The following is a 22157-nucleotide window of genomic DNA, read 5'->3' as shown; positions in this document are numbered from 1 at the left end:
CGCAGGAAGGTTTTATGAGAACAGGAAGATAACTCACCCCAAAACGATAAGATAACAGATACCAGCCAGCAATAAGAGTTGATTCCTTGTCCAAGAGATAGTCAAGGTATTGGGAGAGGAAGAGAGATCAGAAAGAAAAGAACAAGGGCTAGGCTCATCTAGAGAAGCTATTACTCCATTATCAAGGGAGGGAGGGCACAAAAGGTGGGTGATCAGAGACAGAAAGGGATCCAAGCAACCTTCCATCAGTTAGACCTTCAGGAGCAGATAGACACAGAGAAGAAAACAGTCAAGGTGGGTAAACTCTCAGGGATTACTCAGGCCCGGCCCCATCCCATCCCATCCCATCCCATCCCATCCCATTCCATCCCATCCCATCCCCAAGACTCACCACTGGAGAGAGTAGGAAGGAGGGGAAGGGAAAGGACTGTTCCTTCCCACAGCCAGCTACAAATTATCCAGCTCAGTCTTTTCTTCTCAAAAATGTCCACAGAAATATTGCCTTTTGCAGAGGAGACTAACTGTGAAGGGTCTGGAGCTATGGCCTAAAGCCATCCAAACAACCCAGCCTGAAAAGTCTTCTGTATTGTCTTAAAAGTTCGTGTAAATTTTGCGTTATGTCATGGCATGTCCATGTTTGTTTTCTTTTTAAAAATTCTTTTCCCTTGGATCTTCTGGCAAAATTGATGCTTGAGTGAGCTGGGCCCAGTTTACCCTGCGACTGGCACATGGCCCCAGATGGCCCCAGGATGAGGTGGTTGAAGAATTTGCATCCACCCTGGACCCTTCCTTAATGGGATCAGGAAACAAGGACCCAGGATGTGCCAGGCCACTTCCCAGTGCCAGGGGACAGAACAGACTAAGACAATCCCCGGTTTCAAGGAGCCCAAGGTCCCACAGAGAGTAAGCAGGTGGCCACAGCTGGGGCCGAACCCAGGCTCTGTGGCACAGCCCTGCTCCCCCTTATGCCACGCTACTCCCTGTGGACCTAAAGGCTGCCAGTCTACTAGGCCCAGCAGAGAGCAGCTAGAGAAGGGGGCCTGGTAGTCTCCGGACTCTCATTAATGAAACGCTCCTGTGGCCTTTGACAAGGGCAGGACACCTTGACCGCCAGGAGAATCCTCTCCCTGCCCAGAGAAGCAGGCAAGGTTATGTCATGTGCTCATTAGCTAATTGCAGCTCAGGGCCCGCCCAGCACCCACAGGACACAGCGAGCTCCCAGCCTTGCAAAGCACAGACAGTATGTCTTCTCTGGGGAGTCAGGCCAGAGGGAAGCTTTTTAAACCAGACTGTCTTAAAGACAAATCACAGTTCAGCCGTTTCAGAAGACAGAAGCAGTGGGAGAAAGGAGGAATTGCCAATCTGGCTAAAATTGGAACCCACATAAATAATTAAAATAACCAGGCACATCTAAAATATCTCTGTGGTCCTCTCTCTCTGCTCCCCTTAAATGTTAACTCTATTATTCCTCTAGGAATGGAGGTCAAATGAGGATTTTACAGACACCATGAAACTTTATTTATTGCTTGGTCTTAAGTAACTTCTTAAACTTCCGCATGATTTGGGAGGTTAAGATGAATTTCTGCACATTTTGAAGCTATGGAAATCCCTTCCCCCTAAAAGAAGATCCAGGGAAATTGTGGGAAAGAATACATCATACAAGCAAATAAGATGCCTTTATAATTCTTTATAGGTCAAAAGTCACAGTCTTTGCTCCACTAACAGGTATTGCTAGCTCTGTGGCTCAGGAAAGCTAGCTAACCACTCTGTGTCTCAGTTTCAAGTCAGACTAGAGAAAAGAATTCACAACCCACAAGGCTGGATAAGGACAAAATGGGATGGGACGGCAGAGCACACAGCACAGTAGTAAATGCTGAAGAAAGGGGGTTGATATTATTAAAGTGCATAAATGACTACCTTACAAAGCATACTAGAGGTGACCCTTTGGGAAGAGTATTACAGGAAAGGTTTCTTTCTGTATTTACTATCCCAGAGCATCAAAGAGGCCCTCTGTACAACCCATCACAAAATCCTGGGGCTCCATCTCCCGGAGTTCTCAGCCCGGCTCTTTCTGCATCATCCTTCCAGGCCTGGCCTCCACCTTGGTCTCCTGCACCGAGGCACCAGCCTGACGGGGCTCTCCCTGCCTACGGTGACAGCCAGATCAGTTCACAGGGTCCGGGGGACGGGGTATCCCCCACCTCGCTGTCCCTGCTGTCCAGGCCCCTTCACCACCTGGCACACTCTCATCTCTGATCACTTCCTGATTCACATTCTGGCCCTCTGTAAACAGAGCACCCCAGCGTTAGCACCCGGCTTCTAGGAAGCATTTCTGAAGCCCCAGACTGGATGGGGGATCAGAGGCTCCCCTTTCTATGCTCCCACAGCGCTCTGCACTCTCCCGCCAGTGTGTTAAAATGACCCACTTAGGTTTCTGTCCTGTCCTCCAGGCAGTGACCCTGTCTGGCTCATCCGTGTACCCTCAGTGTCCAGCCAATAATAGGCTGGACACAAGGATTCAGAAACGCTGTAAGATTCTGGAATTGTGTGGGGTGTGGGAATAACAGACTCATTCCACTCACTCCCATCTTTCAGGTCCTGGAAGGGAGGAGGGAGAAGGGCAGACAAAAGGAAGGGACAGCGCAGAGACTAGACCCCTCGTGAGCCCCAGGCATGGGGCTGGGGAGCGGCCTTACCTGAAGCAGGGCGGTCCAGGACGAACAGGGAAGGTGGCCTCCAACCCAGTGGGAAGCGCTGGAGACCAGAGACCAGGAGGGAGAGGCTGAAAACACCCACCACAGCTGGAGGTCTGTGCTCAGAGACAAGTGATTACTAGTGAGACTTCGGCATGTAAAACGTGGTTCCCGGTGTAGACCCAGGAAATGGGGTGAATCAGCAAATCCCAGCAAAGGTGAGGTCAGTTATGCCAAGCAGCTCGCAATTTTTCTATAGGTATGTTAATCCACCCCACCCAGAGTTTAGGCCACCCTGTCGGCCAGGCCCAAGGGCAGGATCTCCCTAAACAGAGTTCTGAGTCCTGTCCGCCCACCCAGCCCCGCCCAGCCCCCGCCCAGCCCCGCCCAGCCCCACCCAGCCCCGCCCAGCTCCCTCCCTGCAGCCTCGGGTTACAAGGTGACTGCTGCAGGTTTGCCAGAGAAAGGGCACTAAACTTCGAATACATTCCAGTTACAGGTCTGCCTTTCACTTATTTTATTATTATTTTCCAATTCCTGTCTATTTATTAATTTCAGTGAATGAATTGCACCTTTGGTTTGGACTCATGTCTGTAAACCTGGGGAGTACAGGTTAATCCCGAGGGATGCGTTTGCTTGGATGGGGGAGCCGACCACGTGAGCTCAGACCGTGGCAATTCCCTAAAGCAGTGGTTCTCAAGTGCAGGTGACTTCGCCCTTCCAGGGGACATTTGACAGAGTCTGGGGCATTTTGGGCTGTCACAGTTGGGACGGCGGTGGCATCTAGACGACGGAGGCCAGGAACGCACAGGACGGCTCCACAACAAAGACTTATCTGGCCCAAAATGTCAACAGTGCTGAGATTAAGAACTTGCCCTACGGGGGGCGGGGGAGGGGGGGTGATGAATTGGGCCGTTGGGATTGACGTGTATACACTGATGTGTATAAAACTGATGACTAATAAGAACCTGCTGTATAAAAAAATAAATAAAATTAAATTTAAAAAAAAAAAGAACTTGCCCTAAAAGCAATGTCAACCTTGGAGGACCTGGCTGGAAGGAAGCAGATCAGGCACATCTGACCCTGGATCTCTTGTGCCCACTTTTTGTCTAGGCTACAGCACCCATTCAGTGCCAGGCGTGCTGCTCTGTGCTAGAAACTTTCATGAGAAGCCCCCAGTGCGGTCACGAGGCTAGAACTGTAAAGGATTGTCTATAATGCAATAGCATCTGGAAAGAGTGACTTTTAGGAAGAATGAACGGAATTGAGGAAGAATATCAAGCCAGCAGGGGCCAGAGATTCGGGAGATAGAGGCCCAGAGGGCGACACACATTTGGGAAGGAAGCTACTCCCCACGTCTCCTTTCAACCTACCCTTCCCCACAGCAAAGGAGAGGGGAAAGGGGAGGTTTTAGATGATGGCATTGATTGTGTGTTGACGGCTGCAGCATCCTGGGAAGAAGTGCCAGGTATGGACAGACTCTTTAAAATTTCATCAGCCTGGGTTAACCTCTGCCCCAAGAGAGGTGACAGCTCAGGAGGGAGCTGACAGAGATGGGAAGAAGACCAAACTTCACTCAATTCATTTCTCCCATTCTCATTTCAAAGTCTGTCTAAGATAAGCACTGGTGGTATCTTTTCAGATGACGCTCTGCCTTTAAACTTGCTGACTGATCTGCTGACAACCAACAACAGACGAGAAACGCTATAACTCCATCTACCCATGGCCTGGGAAACCACTGAGATCCGCCACAGCAGATATCCTTAAGAGCAACTTCTTGGCAAAGTTCAATCCTTCGTTATAAGTTGGTTTTGCGAACGGTTCGTATTTAATTTGATGTATGAACTGCACTGTCACTCAGATGTTTCAATCACAGGACCTGTTCCCTTCCCCCACCGTAACACCTTTCTGGCTAAACCACAACAAAATAACAAAGCCCCCTGAAAACTATTGAGTAGTTTGTTTAGAAGTACGGCTATTAGTCCCCCCACCCACCTCTCCAAGTTCTAAAATACTACTCTCTCTTCCAAAATTTCTGAAGCTCCTAAAATGTAGGGTGGAAGGCATGCAAGGGAAGGTCCATACGGTAGAGAGCTGTTCACAACTGCAGAAATACTGTGTGTCTATGTCCCAGGCACTGGGCTGGCCCGGGCATAGATGCATAAATACGATACCATGGAAATAGGGGGTCAGCAGTGGGGTACCATGGTCTTGGGTCCAGTCTCAGCTCTGTTACTTATTACGGTATTAGGGGAGTAACTTACTCGCTCTCAACTTTACTTTCTCTATCTAAAATGCAAATTGCTAACAGTTTAACTTGCTCGTTTGTTATGAGGATAAAAGGAATGAATAAATGTGAGGTCTGTGTAAAAGACTTGCCCATAGGGTGCCCTCAGCACAGGTGGGCTGCTATCATTATCATATATATCCTACAGGTTGGCCAGTCACCTCAGCATCCCTGATGGCTTCTACAGGTTACCTGTCATCCCCCAGGCTGAGGAATAATCTCCTGCAGGAATTTCAGTGTCCGGTTTCAAACTACCATGAGGTACACAAGGTGCCTCTTCTCTTGTAGGATCCTACATAGAAATGACCATGAAATAGCCATCGTGTGTGACCCAAGGTCAGAGGGGAGAGATTGGAACAACTTCCTGCTGAAGGGAGAAGCTGATCTCACCCACAATCAAAATAACAAAGAAGAGGGGGAATTTGCTAAACGTTTTTTCTTTGAAGGTCAGGCGGGCACTGGAGGGGGGGCATTCCAGATGAACTCGGTTAGGTTGCCCATATCATTTCTGGCTGAAGGTAGAAATCACGTGCGGTCAGACAATCCTGCCGAGAGGAGCTGCGTGACAGCAGGAAATACAAACAGGAAGTGTTGCAACAAGGTTTTAACGTTATTTATTTGGGGTATTTAGATTTAAAGTGTTGAAACCCACTTGCTTTTGTCGAACAAGACATAGACTTGCAACATCTTATGGGAAATCTAATGGCAAGAGGATTATCTAGTAAACCAATGGGCATATAATTTGGATGCAGTTGGGAGTCTGTCTTTTTAAAATGTTATATTTTGAGTCCATCTGGAGGGACCTATAGTCCCACGGAGTCTACAGGGAACTCACTCTGAGGGAACTTTGAGAGATTATCTCACTCAGTTTGTATTTTTCAGAAAGAGAATTTACAAGTCTTCTGCCCTCTGTGCCTCTGTGACCCCAGGGTCAAATCCTCACTTCTTCCATATCGTTAATCAACAAACGTTTACTGACATCAAACATAAGCCAACCAATGAAGGAAGAGACAAGAAAGTTATGAGATGAACAGTCAACTGCTAAGCACTCTCTCCCTCTCTGCCCAGAACAATCTATGTATGAAATTGTTCAATGAAAGAAGCATCTGGTGCCATTAGCCAACAGATGCTTCAATCAAAAACAATTACCCCTGTATATTACACAATGGAATACTACTCAGCCATTCAAAAGAGTGAAATATTGCCATTTGCAGCAAAACAGAGGGACCTAGAGATTATCATACTAAGTGAAGTAAGTCAGGCAGAGAAAGACATGCATTATATGACATCACTTTTTTGTGGAATCTAAAAAACTAATAAAAATTAACTTATTTACAAAACAGATTCACAGACATAGAAAACAAATTTATGGTTACCAAAAGGGAAAGGGGAGGGGGAGGAAAAAATTTTAAACATGGGATTAATAGATACACACAACTATATATAAAACAGATAAACAAGGACTTCCTGCATAGTACATGGAACTAACTATAATCAATACCTTGTATAACCTATAATGGAAAAGAATCTGAAGGTGTACACCTGAAACTAACACAATATTGTAAATCAACTATAGTTTAATTAAAAAAAAAAAAAAAAAAGAACAATCCGCCCTGGTTTAAGGGGCTGTTTCTACATCTGTCTCTCTGCTAGTTCCTGGGCTTTTTTAGGGAAGAAATAGTTTCCCATTTATTGCTAGATCCATAATATATAGTGCCCGACACATGGTACTGATATCAGTTGTTGAGTGAATGAGTAAATGGTTGGGTCGATGGATGATTGATATATATATGAATGAATGAATGAATGAATGGCGACTGAAAGGTAGGACTAAAGGTGAAAGGAAGAAGTAAAGCAAACCAGACTGGAGGAACAAACACAAGTAGAAAATCTTTGTGGAACAAGTCTTGAAAAATAAAGAAAGACAGGTTAGATAGATTGTTCCATGATAACGTTCACCAAAAACTGCTCTTGTTTTAAGATATTTCCTCTTATTCAGTCATTAGAAGAGAATGGAGATCACCCAGTCACAGTATCTCCCTTAAAAACCCTTCGGATATTTGAAAACTAGCTATTTACACTGTAGGCGGTTTTGTTCACAGTGTGTCCACAGCACTCGGCACACAATAAATGCACAAGAAATACTGTTAAAAGAACAAGTTCATGATTTAAGCTTCCTCTTTCCCAGAACCTTAGCAGTGATTCTCCCTGGTCCACACGTGAAGCCAAATTTCCGAGTTCCAAAACTTTCCAAATGGATTCTGTCCTGGGACAAAGATTATTGCCTTAGAGTTGCCCAGGTTCTGGGTGATGTGAGATCGTTTTTAAGCCCGGCGTGATTACATATTATCATTTAGGCGTCAAAAACCTTTCAGAACTGTGAACACAGTGTCTTCCCATACCCATTAGACCTCCTTTTCAGAATACAGCAGATTGCACAAAGTATAGTAAGTTTGCCAAATGTTCATCTGAGCATCCCACAATTTAAAGCAACAGCAATGGTCGGTATTATTAGAATGATGTTGTGGGTGCATGTGGAGTTCCCGCATTCAAATTTCTGACTTGTTTAAAGTCTGATTTAAGTCTGATTGCAGTTCTTAGAGCTTCAACTCAAGAATAACTGAATTACGAAGGATTCTGCCTCCTACTTACATGGTCTTTCTTTTCTACCAGTCTCGTTCTGGGTTAAACAAAATTCTGTCCCCGAATCCCTACTAGTTCTTTCCACCAGCACAGACCGCTCCTGGGCTATTTCCATGCTAAAGATGGACTTCTCCCTGCTTTGGACAAGAACCTTGAACCAGGACCCATCTCTCACCATCCGTCCCTGTTACCTGAGACACCTCTGCCTCTTCGCCTTGAATCATCTGTCCCCTTCCCTTCAAATCTTCAATGTCACCATCCTCTACTTCTTCCCAGACTCACGGCATCTCACTTCTCATATCCCTCTTGCCCTGCCTCCTTCTCTCCAGCTCTGTGCCCATCTACACACTTTTGTCACCCCTATTTGGAGGATTTTAAACTTGAGAGCACAGCCCACCACTTCTGTTTTCTTCACAAACTTGACAGCACACGGTTCAGAGCCATGAAATCCCAACACGCTGCTGACTGACTCCAGCTTCACCAGTTATTTCCTCAGCATCACCTCCATCCAGCCTCTTTCACTGGACCCAGAATTTGCTTTGCATCTATAGCTCCACTGACCCTCTCCGGGCCAAGACTGTTAATTATGGGGTTTTTTTGTTTTTTGTGTGTGTGGTACGCGGGCCTCTCACTGCTGTGGCCTCTCCCGTTGCAGAGCACAGGTTCCGGACGCGCAGGCTCAGCGGCCGCGGCTCACGGGCCCAGCCGCTCCGCGGCATGTGGGATCTTCCCGGACCGGGGCACGAACCCGTGTCCCCTGCATCGGCAGGCGGACTCTCAACCACTGCGTCACCAGGGAAGCCCCTGTTAATTATGTTTTTAACTTCTACTCGGGGTCTGATCATAGGACAGTGATTTCCCTTTTTTTTTTTGGCTGAAATTCCAAACAATTCTTGCTACTTTTCCTTTGAACTCCATCTTACAAGGATTTTTGCTGTGAAACTCCTATATTTGGAAACTCAAGAGTACTTGCACCACACACTTGACTTACACACTTTCCATCTGCTCCGCAGGGTCATGTAGTAAAGTCTACATCCTTGAGGACCATCTCAGGCCGGAAAAACAGTAACTTAGTCTGACTAGTTTCCACACTTTGCAAACATCGCAAACCTATAAACCTACAACTGTTCATATGTACTAACATGTGCTTTTCAAAACAATAGTCATTTTTTAATGACACTTTTCTGTGTTTTATGACTTTTTAACTAGTTCTCTTGTCTTTACTTAGTTCCCGTTAGTTTCGTGCCACGCTATTTAGCCCCTTTTTTAGATAACTTTTGTATCTGAAATACTTAAGACCTCTTGCACTATAAAAAGTTTTATAAGTCATAGACAACCGCATGTTGAGATAAGGATCTTGGCAAGCAGAACCTCATTAAACCACCCCTTCTTCCTGCTTCCCTGAGGAGGGGTTACTCTGAGCTTTCTAAGTGATGCTTTTGGCTTCATAGTGGAAAGGCATTGTGAAGGCTAAGCCAGCTTCACAAATCTTTATCCAAAACTACAGATAATGTTAAGAATCAAGGGTGAGATTACTATCGATCCGTCTTATAAAGCCTAATTTGGTAATTCAGGATGCCCATTAGAAGAATGGTGTCTGTTATCAAACATCTCCTCAGATGCACTGAATAAAAGCATCAATTTGACTCCTACCTGTTAATAAGCCCATTTGGACTATGTCTGTTCAACAGCTGTGTCACTTGATTTTAATTATATTTAACTTTGCTTAATACTATGTAGATGATACTTTTTTCTCTCATGTTTTATATTTTTCCTGAAAATCAACTCTTTTTCTCTCCATAGAGGATACTTAGAAGATTCAGTAGTTTCCCTGCCCAACTACACACACACACACCACATATCACACACATCAGATACACATACACACCACAGACACACACTTTCTTCCTTATGATATCTTTTTTTTTCCCCAACTGAGGATTCTTGACTAACAATCACAGCTGGGTTAATCTCTTCCCAGTTTTAAAAAAGAGAAGGTCTATGGACCATGAGCTTAAGGAGAGTGGACAGCTGATCCACATTAGGACGACGCCCGAAAAACTGAGAATCCTGCTGGTAGTTAACATTTGTTACTCATTTACACTTGTTGAACTTGGATTGTGTGCTGAGTAAGTTCAGATTAGAGCAAAGACCCCTCTTTTAAACATTCACACTTTTAGGCAGACCTGGGCAGACAATAACGTCAGTGTGAATTCTCAAACACCCTCTACAACTTTTTCCAAGGATCTCACCTCCTCTAAAGAAGTGCTCTTCCCCGCCCCCCGCCACTTAGTCTGATCACAGGATTAATATCACGTCTTGAGAACAGTTTAGGTTTTCAAAAAAGACCAGAAACTGAAGACTTACATAAACATCAGATCATTCCTTTTTCTAATTCCCAGATATGATGAGGAAATTCATAGGCTGAAAATTCAGTCAATAAAGAGGTAATTACAAATGCCCGTTTCCTTGACAACTCCCCTCCCCCAGCCCTCCGGTGATAGGGAAAAACCAAAACGGGGGTGAGGAGGGGTAGCCGCGAAGCCAGGTTGCCTCCGAGCAGCCTGGGCGAGAACCAGCGCGGAAAGCAGCCGACGCGCAGCAAACACAAATAAAGCAATGGATATAGGGGCTGCACTTGGGTGTAGTATTTTTGTGGTTGCCATAGAAACGGCAGAGACGGAAGAACATGTTGCATGACACAAAAGAGACCGATCGGTAACAGGAACCTTCTCCCCGGCTTCGTCTATTGCAGAGAAAATTATTTCACCCGAGGCGGGCGGGGGGCTGGGCAGGGGAAAATGAACCCCAGCACGGCAGCTCGAAATCACAGCGCGAACGGCCACGCTCCCCCAGCTGAGCACAAAGAAACGGTCCTTGTGCGGCAGCAAAGCCCCCGCTGCCTTCCAGGGCTGCCCCTCCACGTTCCCACTGTCTCCTCACTTCCTTCTCCGCCTTCCTCTCCTCCTCTTTCTTACCTACCCCTTCCAGAGGTTTTAATGAAATCCAGCCCAGGAGAGAATAAGGGTGATAGAGAGAGGGGTGCAAACATCCACCACGCCCAGAGGTGAAGTCGCCTGGAAATAGCACGAACGGCACATACCTCCTTTCTGGCAGCCCTGGACACATGGACTTAGAAATCAGAAACTGAAAGGGAGCAGGCTGGGGTGCAGAAATTGCCACTAGTTTATAGGAGCTGTAAGTCAGCCAACACTGGAAAGAAAAAGCGAGACTCCACCCATGGGGTGGACTCTTCGGAAAAAAAAAAAAGTGGTCCTCAGCTGACGTCTCTCCCCACCCCATGTCACTTCCTTTTAAAGCTACAATTTAGCAGTTATGGGGAGGGAGATACGAGCTGGTGTAACATGAGTCCCTCCCCCTCCCCTTCCAATTAGTGTAAGGAAGTGCTTCAGCTGGCTTCACGTCTGAAATCTCTGGCCGGAGAACCTGCCAGAATCGGAAACAAAGCCCGCTAGGTGGCCTTTCTTTTTCGGCCGCGCCTCCCGAATCCTGTTGCATCCCTATGCCGACATGGCTCCTCCAACCTCAGCTCGGACGGATCCAGCCCCGTCTGTGCTGAGACCTGGAAATTGCCCTAAACTGGCTCATATTTTGTTTGGTAAAATACCCGCACTCTGCAATCCCCCCTCACCTCTCACTGGTACGCGGTGCGAGAAGGAGATTGCATTCCACTCGGAAGAGCCCCAAAGCACCTTCGACAAAAATACTACTGAAAATTCCAGCGATCTGAGATGATAAGAACTGGGAAACAGAGGCTTGGAGGTCGATGGATTTTTCTCCCCGCAAAGCAGCTACCGGGTGGATTCCCCGTGCGCGCGCGGGCGCGCGCACGCAAGCACATGCACGTGGCATTCACGCGCAGTGTTAGAGAGGGTCTGGGCAGATCTTTATAATAAAATAGAGTCCTCATAATTTTAAAAGAGGGCGGGCTGTTGAACCTCCAGAAATGCCAGGTCTCCAACATTTCTAAAAAACACTTTCAACCTCCAAACAGTTAAGATGTATGCCCTTCAAATGTTCTTTATTAGAGCCATTGCCACAAATAATATTTGAGTATTAACATATGACTCCTGTGCTCACCGCCGTTCTTTAGATGTTTACAATCCACAGGGGAAAAAAATTAATGTTCACAAATAACTAGACCATATTGCAGAATTACTAAGAGCTACAAAAGTGCTAAAAACAGCGTGCCATGAGAAAATAGAAGGATGGAAAGAGCTCTACTGGGTTATGATGAGCGAAAAAAAGGCATTCAGAATTCAGCAAACATGGTTTGGACTGGGTCCTATAGGGTGTGCGGCGTTTTGATAGTCTGTGATGGAGAGAGGGAAAAGCATGAATGGGGTTGAAGGACATCTAAAGCATAAAAAAGGACCAGAACAGAAAACCCATTTGTGGCAATGGTTTATTTTAATATTCATGGGAAAATAAATTTGACCATGTAAACATGTTTATAAATGATGTTTGTAAGAAGTTCTTGCAGCCAATGCAATTTTTGAGTTCTCGTAACTTTTCAAATTATGTTTTAAAATTCATTTGTTTCCAGTTTTTCAAAGCACTTCTAAAGTAGAGTTAGACTGATGCTTTTTCATAGTTGAATTTTGAATGGGGATTAATTTCAAAATCTACAAATTGCATAAATTTGTGCTACATTTACTACAAGTAGAGCCACTGATTTCAACAGAAACAATATGAAATAAAAATTTCTGACATTTGCAAGTCTTATTCTGATCATAATACTATTATATGTCTATTCCATTAAGATTGTCATTATTATTTTTAATTTAATTTAATTATTTTATACATCAGTTTCTTTTTTTGAATTTTATTTATTTTTTTATACAGCAGTTTCTTATTAGTTATGCATTTTATGCACATCAGTATATACATGTCAATCCCAATCTCCCAATTCATCCCACCTCCACCACCCCCCACTTGGCTTTCCCCCTTTGGTATCCATAAGTTTGTTCTCTACATCTGTGTCTATTTCTGCCTTGCAAACCAGTTCATCTGTATCATTTTTCTAGATTCCACATATATGTGTTAATATATGTATTTGTTTTTCTCTTTCTGACTTACCTCACTCGGTATGACAGTCTCTAGGTCCATCCACGTCTCTACAAATGACCCAATTTCATTCCTTTTTATGGCTGAGTAGTATTCCATTGTATACATGTACCACATCTTCTTTATCCATTCGTCTGTCAGTGGGCATTTAGGTTGCTTCCATGTCCTGCCTATTGTAAATAGTGCTGCAATGAACAATGGGGTGTGTGTGTCTTCTTGAATTCTGGTTTTCTCAGGGTATATGCCCAGTAGTGGGATTGCTGGGTCGTGTGGTAGTTCTACTGTTAGTTCTTTAAGGAACCTCCTTACTGTCCTCCATAGTGGCTGCGTCCATTTACATTCCCACCAGCGGTGCCAGAGGCTTCCCTTTTGAGATTATTATTATTATGCTTATTTTTGCTACAGTAACACTTTGCCTATTTAGATGATGTTACTCACAGTCTCAATTACCTTAGAAATATAGCTGAGAAATATGGGAGGAAAAAACACTACTTCTAAAAATTTAAAGTGGAAATACAACCTTCGAGAATTAAACCCTATGCACTTTACTCAGTCCCATATAGAATCTCTCCTTTATTTTAGATATCCTGATTTAGCTCTTTCTATCTAAACAAGGAACTGTGAAAATTTCCAGATCAAAATCTAACCATTCAGTTCAACAAATAGGTATTGAGTATCTGTGCTGGTTGCTGAAGATACAAAAACACAAGTAAGACATGGACCTTGCCCCAAAGGCCTCAGAGTCTTAGGAAAGAAAGAGGCCTGTAAGCAATTAAGATATGAAGGCAGTAATTGAAGTCTGTACAAGGTTCAGAGATGAGCCAAAGAATGGGAAAAGGGAAGTAGGGGTGTATGTCTACATAGTTTCTTTCTTTCTTCTTTGTAAATAAGTTTAATTAATTAATTTTTGTCTGCGTTGTGCCTTCGTTGCTATGCACGGGCTTTCTCTACTTGCAGTGAGCAGGGGCTACTCTTCGTTGCAGTGCGTGGGCTTCTCATTGCGGTGGCTTCTCTTGTTGCAGAGCACAGGCTCTAAGTGCACGGGCTTCAGTAGTTGTGGCGCATGGGCTCAGCAGTTGTGGCTCGCGGGCTCTAGAGCACAGGCTCAGTAGTTACAGTGCAGGGGCTTAGTTACTCTGCGGCATGTGGGATCTTCCCAGACCAGGGATCGAACCCTTGTCCCCTGCATTGGCAGGCGGATTCTTAACCACTGCGCCACCAGGGAAGCCCCTCTACATAGCTCCTTAATTCACAGCAAACTATAAAAGGGATGAGAATGATCAGTATATTCACCGGTGAGACAGCAAGAAATAAACGCTGACAGCTGGAGCTAAGAGGCGTAAAGTGGTAACTCATCAAAAGGATACACAAATAGCCACTAAACAGCAACAACAAAAAGGATGCAACCTCACGTAAAATAAAAGCAGAAAGGAAGAGATGTTCTTTCTTTGCCTGTCTGCTTGTCAAACATTCAGAAAACTATAGTGTACAATGTGAAGAGGATGCTGTACGATGGGCTGGCTCCTCTCTTCCTGGTGACAGTGAATTGGTACCTTCTTTCTGGAATTTAAACAAGGTATATCACAAGCTTTTAAAATGTTCATACTCTTTTTTTTTTTTTTTTTTTTTTGCGGTACGCGGACATCTCACTGTTGTGGCCTCTCCCGTTGTGGAGCACAGGCTCCGGACGCACAGGCTCAGCGGCCATGGCTCACGGGCCCAGCCACTCCACGGCATGTGGGATCCTCCCGGACCGGGGCACGAACCCGTGTCCCCTGCATCGGCAGGCGGACTCTCAACCACTGTGCCACCAGGGAAGCCCTATTTGTAACTTTTATAAAAGAAAATGACCATGATTAAAAAACAAAAGACTCAAGGTTTCTAAAGTCTTAGGTGATTTAGGACAGAAGCAAAGAATAATCGATGGAGATTATAACATGTTCAATCCCAAAGACTGAAATATTTTCAGAATCCTCTATTAAAGGTAAAATTCTATGTGTTTCAGAAGAGTTTCTTTTAACCTAAATTCTGGTACTTAGAATGGTAAGTATCATTTATCTAAAATGTTAACTTACATACTGTGTTTTTTGCTGCCATGCTAGATGGTTGAGTTATTAGGGACATTATTTCCAACAGCCTTTTCTCTTAACACATTGTTAGCTACACAATGACAATAGTTTTGCTTTCTTTTCATTTGGCTTATTTTATGAACATGAATATAGATACATCTATATAAATCTATATACACAGTTTGAAATTTTCCTCAAGTTATAAAATATAAACATGTCACAGACTTGTAATTATAATAACCTCATTGTATGCTAAATTTGGAATTGTTACTGCTTTGAGGTGACAAAGAAAAAGTGTAAATAATAAATTCAATTTGATATTTGGAGTGTTTCATCTTATGTTTAATAGTTGTATATTTCAATCATTTCTAATAGAGCCTTACAAATGTGTCACATACATGTTTTTAACGACCAGTAATCTCTTATGGCTATTATTGTTATTATTGCAATCATTTTAAGTACTTTCAAATAGCTTTAACATTACCTGTCATTGAGGAAAATACAGAGGAATCAGGCAAGATTCCTCCTTGATCAATAATGATTACAATAAGTCATTCCCCAAACATTAATGTCCCTTGATCAGCTCTCAACACATCTTAACTCAGAATTTTTCTTTAAACCTCTTACAAATTGTTCTCAGTGTTCACTCAGCTCCTTTCTCTTCTAGACCACTCATTCAGACTGACAAAGATGACCCTGGAAAGTCGTTCATTCCCTCCTCTTGCATCCAGGCACTGAGCAACTGGAAATCATATAATACAGGAGGAAATCTACCCCAACAGGAGGAACTGAATTCAAATCAATTAATGCCCGACTGATGGGCAACAAATGGAAAAAGGTTCCAGCTTCACTATCTGGTTTTGAAAGACAAGGTCATACAAAAGATTACTGAGACTTAGCCCTCGCATTCTTTGCAACCAAGTAAAAAGAAAGCACACCGCTTCAGGTGGTGTTTCACTCTGGATGACTTTCAGCCCTTGTACTTTATATGTTGGGTAATTTTTTTTAAGTTTTGATAAGATGGATTACCCTTATAAACAGAAATGTGAAACATTGTTTTTTAAATAAATCTTTATTGTTCTCAATTGTTGACATAATGCTTGTCTTTATTTGGCAAGCTTATAGCCTAGTGGCACCTTGGAGGCTGATCTACTTAAAGTGTCGTCATGGACCATGAGGATGGGATATTGTTAGAAGTGCAGAGGGGACTTCCCTGGCGGTCCAGTGGTTAAGACTCCATGCTTCCACCGCAGGGGGTGCGGGTTCAATCCCTGGTCGAGGAACTAAGAACCCAATTGCTGTGCAGCGACCAAAAAAATTTTTTTTTTAATTTTTTAATTAAAGAAAAAAGAAATGCAGAGTCTTGGGCCCCACCCCAGACCTAGTGAATCAAACTATTTTCACAACATCCCCAGGAAATTCACACGCGCATGAAAGTTTGAGAAGTACTTGCTTGAGTCCACATCTCTCATTTTACAGAGGACACTTCAGAGTCCAGGAAGGGTGAGTCTGCTTGTCCTGGGTTACACAACAAACAGGAAATAGAGCTGAAGCAAAACCACAGTTTTTAATGATTCCTACTATGGAATTCTTTCCACTGTATTCCTCCAGCTTTCAGATGCAAAGCAAGTCTGAAAGAAAATCTATTGGCATAAAAATGTTAAAAAGAGAATTTCTACTTAAACTCATGTTTATTATTCTAAGTGTAGATTTCTACTTAAACTCATGTTTATTATTCTAAGTGTAGTTATTAAAAGTCTACACTCTGTGCATTTGAGTTTATACATAGTCAGCTTTACCCAAAGAAAATGAATCTTGGAATTTGGCAACTTTCAGACCAAAATTGGCAAAAAGCAGGTGACATCTTTTCTCCATGATCACTCATTTTATTTCGGTTTCAAGCCAAAGCCAAGTCTCGTTGAATAAAACTTAGCTTCAGGGGCTTCCCTGGTGGCGCAGTGGTTGAGAGTCCGCCTGCCGATGCAGGGGAGACGGGTTCGTGCCCCGGTCTGGGAAGATCCCACATGCTGCGGAGTGGCTGGGCCCGTGAGCCATGGCCGCTGAGCCTGCGCGTCCGGAGCCCACTTAGCTTCATGACTGATTTGCAAGAGGCGACAGAAAGGAAAATGTGCTCCACAGGTCCCCTTGTTTCTGCTCTTGCCACTTTCAAATCTGCTTATTCCTCACCTGGCAGCCTTTGCAAAACGGAGCTTTGCAAAATAAAAAACAAGAGAATGTGATTCTCCCCTCTCTCATCTCTGCCCTTGAGTGCATGAGAGTCCCCTGTATCCTGACAACAGATCTTTCATTGAGCTGTCTTTGTTACTTGCAATAGAGTCCTAATTCTTCATGTAAAGTTTTGGAGTTTCAGCTTCCTCCTACATAAAATTCATGGGGTGGTTGTGAAATTTAAATGAGACAGCGTATGTGAAGCTCCTTAATAGTGTAGAACCTCCAAAAAAAATGATCATTCTTTTCTCCTGCCCTCATCCCATTCATTAAAATACAGATGACTTTCAGATATTTTTGGTTGACATCCTTCTCCTAAACCTCAGATCCGTCTACCTAATTACCTGATGAATATCTCCAGGGAGACATCCTAAAGCCTTCTCAAATTGAACAAGCCCAAAAAGTTTTGGCCCCAACCTAGCCAACGTTCTGCAATCCTATCCTGCAAGTTTCTGGTTCCCTGTTTTGGTGAGAGTTGACATCAAAGTTATCTTTGATTTTTCCCTGTTCCTCTTGCAGCTCTTTCTCCCCACACCAGCCTGTTAATACTCTTCTCAAAGACATTTATAAAGAGCCCTCTCCTCTGATTGCCACTGCTGCTGTTCCGGGCCTCATGACTTTTCTCTTGGTTGTCTGCAAAAAACGCTCTTCAACTTTTTGTTGCAGTATGAAACTTCAACTCCTTTGGGTTACATGCAATGCCCTTTATGATCTGGCCCTACCTCTCCCTCCAGTCTCATCTCTTGCCTCTTTCCATACTTTTCCAAGGACCCCCCTTTTTTCACCTCTCATCAGCTGACTTACCTCTCCCAGCCTCTAAGACTTGCTGACCACCTCCTCCAGGAAGCCCTCAATTCTTTAAAAGGAAGAATGGTCTGAGCGTATTTGTGTTAATGCACTTGCCACAATGGCACCTAATTGGTTGTTGTTTTTATAGGTTTATTCCCGACTAGCTTGTGAGGACAGGATCTTTGTTTTCAAAGATCTGACATGCCACAGGGCTCCGTAAATACCAACTGAATCAGTGGACATCATCTCTGTGTTACCTTTTCCCACGGGGCAGGTGGGACTCTCAGTTTCCACTCTTATAACTCAAGAAGTTTCTTTTCAGGAAACCTTTTCATCCTTGGTTTTCCTATATTGCAGATACATTTAAGAAAACATTTTAACTCTCCATGAAATCACCTCTCTCACTTTCCCTTATCCTGTTCCTTTCCACTCTTTGCTCATAGGCAGGCATAGTATATGCCTATAATCCTAGTAGCGTAGAAAATTCCATCGTCTTTTTATTTCACACATCCTAAGCAGACTTCCTTAACAGAATTTTCATAGCTGTCTTTTTAATGGGTTGCAAGTAGTCTATCTACTTAGTATAGGATCATTTTCCTAACTGTCCTCCTGTTGAATGTGGCCTGCCTCCTGCTTTCACCTACTGTGGGTCAGTCCTCAATTTCACCTGCTTCCACTTACTGAGCACTTAGCACTTTGTATCAGATACTATTAGCTTCCATTTGTTAATCGAAGAGCCTGAAGCTTAGCTGGGTTAAGTCACTGCCTCAAGGTTACGTAGCCGGTAAGTAGCACAGAGTCAGGAATCTCCACTGAGGTGCCCAGCTCCGCAGAGCACACTGTTCTCCTCTGAGGTCCACTGGCCACTAGGACAACAAGCAGGGCTTGCCCCTTATGGGTGATGCCCTAAGATAACGTCCCGGAAGAAGAGGATTTTGTGACTCATTCCTGCACTGCACGGGCGACTATGTTGCTGCTTTTCACTGTCATTAATTAATACCTTAAAGTTTTGGTGAGTTTCACAATCTTAAATAATACCAATTTTAATTTTTGTAAGTTACGTGTAAAGTTCAATCTCTTTCAGAGTTCGCTTTTATTTACTCTTATCACTTGTATGTATTCTCGTGTGAGATCTCTTCTTATGCATCGACTGTTTATGCTTTCGTCTTGGTATTTATCATTTGCAGGTATATTTTTTTTGGGCCATACCGTGTGGCTTGTGGCATCGTAGTTCCCCGACCAGGGATGGAACCCGGACCCTCGGCAGTGAAAGCGGAGTCCTAACCACTGGTCACCAGGGAATCCCCTGCAGGTACATTTTAATGTGTCAATTGTTTCTTCTAGATCTCAACTGCTTCAACACTCAATTCTGTTTTCCGTGCATTGTCCTGTCATTCTCTCTTTAACTGCTTATCTCGAGTTCACCTATCGTGTATGGTGTCAGGTGTTTAAGATATTAGCCAACTGCCATTCTCTCCTGCCGTGTAGTAAGTAAATCTTCCGCTGTTTTGAGTGTGCTGACATGGAAGGAGTGTGGGCTTTTGGAGAAAACAGATCTGGGTCAGGACCCTGGCTGAGGAGATCAATCTTGTGGTAGCGGGGGTGCAGCCTTTCCCGGGAAGGATTGCCCACCCTCTCCTCTGCTCCACCTGCAGGGCTCAGGGGTGTGGGACCCAAGCAAGACAATCGGGAAGACGGAAGGACCCCCTGCCCCGCCCTCATCCCACACCAGGGCGCCCCCTTCTGGAGGACATGAGCCTTTCTCCAAGTTGAAGCTGCAGGACACATGCGTGCCAGCCAGACATCTCCCAAAGGAGCTGGTGGCCCAGGGCAATGGACATGGCCAGTGACCAGAGGCAGATCTGGAGCAGCTGGCTGAGCAGGGACCTTTGCCAGAGGAGAAAGGCAAGCAGGTAGCTCTTGACGCAGCCGTAGCAGAAGAGAAACAAACATGCCTCCGGGAAGGGCGATGAGGGCGTGGGGCTGCCCCCTTGGCGTGTCTGTCCCGCTGCGGCTGACATCGCCCTGCCGCTCGCTGAGCAGCATTCGTCCCACCGCGCCACGGGCACGGTGCTGTGGCCGGGCCGTTCCCACACTGACACGGGGCCTGGCAGCATCTGACCCTAAACTGGATGTTGCTGTTTCTCTCCCTGGTAGCCTTGGTTACGCTGCCACCAAATGTGTTTTCCTGGCCTGTCCACTGAGAAGCGGGCCTGTGGGATGTTTTCTCTAGCTGCCGTGCTTCGCCCCGGCATTTTCCAAATCCTACTCAGAAGGTTGTTCTCTTGACTCGGGGGGCACGGCTTTACCCCTCATTCCGGATCCTCCACTGTCTGCCCCCTGGGCACCTGCACCTCAAGCCCTGGAGTTCTCGGGACTGACTTAGTGGTGCTCTGTCGTCCCACTTTGCAGTCATAGAACTCGGTCCTTGCCCTCAGAGGGCTGGGTTTCACCTTTGAACGGCATATGATACATTGCGAGGGCTGGTCTCTACGTGCTCACGTCCCTTTCCTAAAATCTGTGGCCTGTGGTTTACTCACATCATATTTTCCATGAGCTGGTGTTCAGTTACCTTCGTACATTTCTTCCGGGTTGATCTCCAGACTTCAAGTGCTCACTACATAGGAGGTGGCTCTTCCCGTGACCCCAACTGAGCTGGCCCAACAACAAGGTGGAGGGAAATATCCCACAGGCTTTGAAAATCAATTATTTGCTGAGATGAAAAGGAGGATCTGGGGCTTCCCTGGTGGCGCAGTGGTTGAGAGTCCTCCTGCCGATGTAGGGGACACGGGCTCGTGCCCCGGTCCGGGAAGATCCCACGTGGCGCGGAGCAGCTGGGCCCGTGAGCCACGGCCGCTGAGCCTGCACGTCCGGAGCCTGTGCTCCGCAACGGGAGAGGCCCACATATCGCAAAAAATAAATAAATAAACAAAAATAAATAAAATAAAAATATTTACAGTAGCATCCAAAAACTCAAATACTTAATTAAGGATGGATCTAATGAAAGATGTGTAAGACCTTTACACAGGAAACTATAAAACTCTACTAAGAGAAATCAGAGAAGGTTTAAATGAATCAAGGAATATACCACAGACACAAATTCAAATATTCATATAAAGGTGTAAATTTTCTATAACCTGATCTGTAGTTTTGATGCAATCCATTCAGAGTCAGCAGATGTGAGGGTGTTTCTAACACGTGTATGGAAATGCAGAGCCATAAAGAACAGGAGGGAGGACCCACTGTGCAGATCCTAGAGCTTGGGGCGCATATGATAAAGCTACATTGATGAAAGCAGGGCAAGAACAGAAAACAGACCAATGAAACCGAACGGGAAGTCCAGAAACAGACCTCTGTATTTATGGGCACTTGATTTATGATGATGGTGGCACTACAGGGCAGTTAGGAAAGAATAGTGAGTAAGAAAATTGATAAAAAAGTGCTGAGTCAATTAGGTATTAGCCATACAGAAAAAAAAAAAAACTTCACTCTTCCTCACACCACACACAGAAGTCAGTACCAGGTGCGCTGTAGATTTAAATGTGAAAGGCAAAACACTAAGGCGTGTTGAAGACAAAATAGGAAACTATCTTCTGGACTTTGGGATAGGGTAAGTTTTCTTTCTCTCTCTCTCTCTTTTTTTTTAAATTAATCTTTATTGGAGTATGGTTGCTTTACAATGTCGTGTTAGCCTCCACTGCACTACAAAATAAATCAGCCATACACATACAGGTAGGGGATAGGGTAAGTTTTCTTAAACAGGGTTCAAAAAGTACCATAAAGGAAAAGACTGAGAAACCGGATGATGACCAAATAAAGTTCCGTTCATCAAAAGTTAGGAGTAAAATAGTCAAAAGACAAGCTACAGGACTTCCCTGGTGGCGCAGTGGTTAAGAATCCGCCTGCCAATGCAGGGGACACGCGTTCGAGCCCTGGTCTGGGAAGATCCCACGTGCTGTGGAACAACTAAGCCCCTGCACCACAACTACTGAGCCTGCACTCTAGAGCCTGTGAGCCACAACTACTGAGCCCTCATGCCACAACTACTGAAGCCCGCGTGCCTAGAGCCCCAGCTCCGCAACAAAGAGAAGCCACCGCAATGAGAAGCCCGCGCACCGCAGCAAAGAGTAGCCCCCGCTGGCCACTACTAGAGAAAAGCCCGCGCACAGCAATGAAGACCCAACGCAGCCAATAAATAAATAAATAAATTTATTAAAAAAAAAAAAAAAAAAGACAAGCTACAGAGAGTGAGAAGATATTATTACATGAATGACTGACAAAGAGCCCTTATTTGGAATGTGTTAAAACAGCCTTCAAATCAGTAAGAAAAAGTCAACCTCATAGAAAATGGGAAGAATT

The 22157-nt window shown here is 44.6% G+C and overlaps 1 protein-coding gene across 7 annotated transcripts in view; it reads right to left on the bottom strand.

The window, feature by feature from the left end:
* AGPAT4 (1-acylglycerol-3-phosphate O-acyltransferase 4) overlaps nucleotides 1–11483 on the bottom strand; it is a 117918-nt gene extending 106435 nt beyond the window's left edge. For 3 of the 7 annotated variants that reach the window (XR_004352609.1, XM_032651831.1, XM_032651832.1), the window contains exons 1-2: nucleotides 10727–10844; nucleotides 2697–2809 (exon numbers count right to left, since the gene is read on the bottom strand). Coding sequence is in view for 4 of the 7 variants with exons in the window: in XM_032651831.1 (XP_032507722.1) it covers nucleotides 2697–2809; nucleotides 10727–10752 (139 nt within the window). In the remaining 3 variants the exon portion in view is untranslated. Of the gene's footprint in view, nucleotides 1–2696; nucleotides 2810–10726; nucleotides 10910–11275 lie in introns of those variants that run through there. The other 4 variants (XM_032651833.1, XM_032651836.1, XM_032651835.1 and 1 more) reach the window with 3 other exon arrangements.
* Nucleotides 11484–22157: the final 10674 nt, after the last annotated feature.

This window comes from Phocoena sinus, chromosome 12 (genome assembly GCF_008692025.1).
Source record: "Phocoena sinus isolate mPhoSin1 chromosome 12, mPhoSin1.pri, whole genome shotgun sequence".
Lineage (NCBI taxonomy): Eukaryota > Metazoa > Chordata > Mammalia > Artiodactyla > Phocoenidae > Phocoena > Phocoena sinus.
The sequence above is the reverse complement of the archived record's forward strand: the minus strand, read 5'-3'. Positions and strand labels throughout refer to the sequence as shown.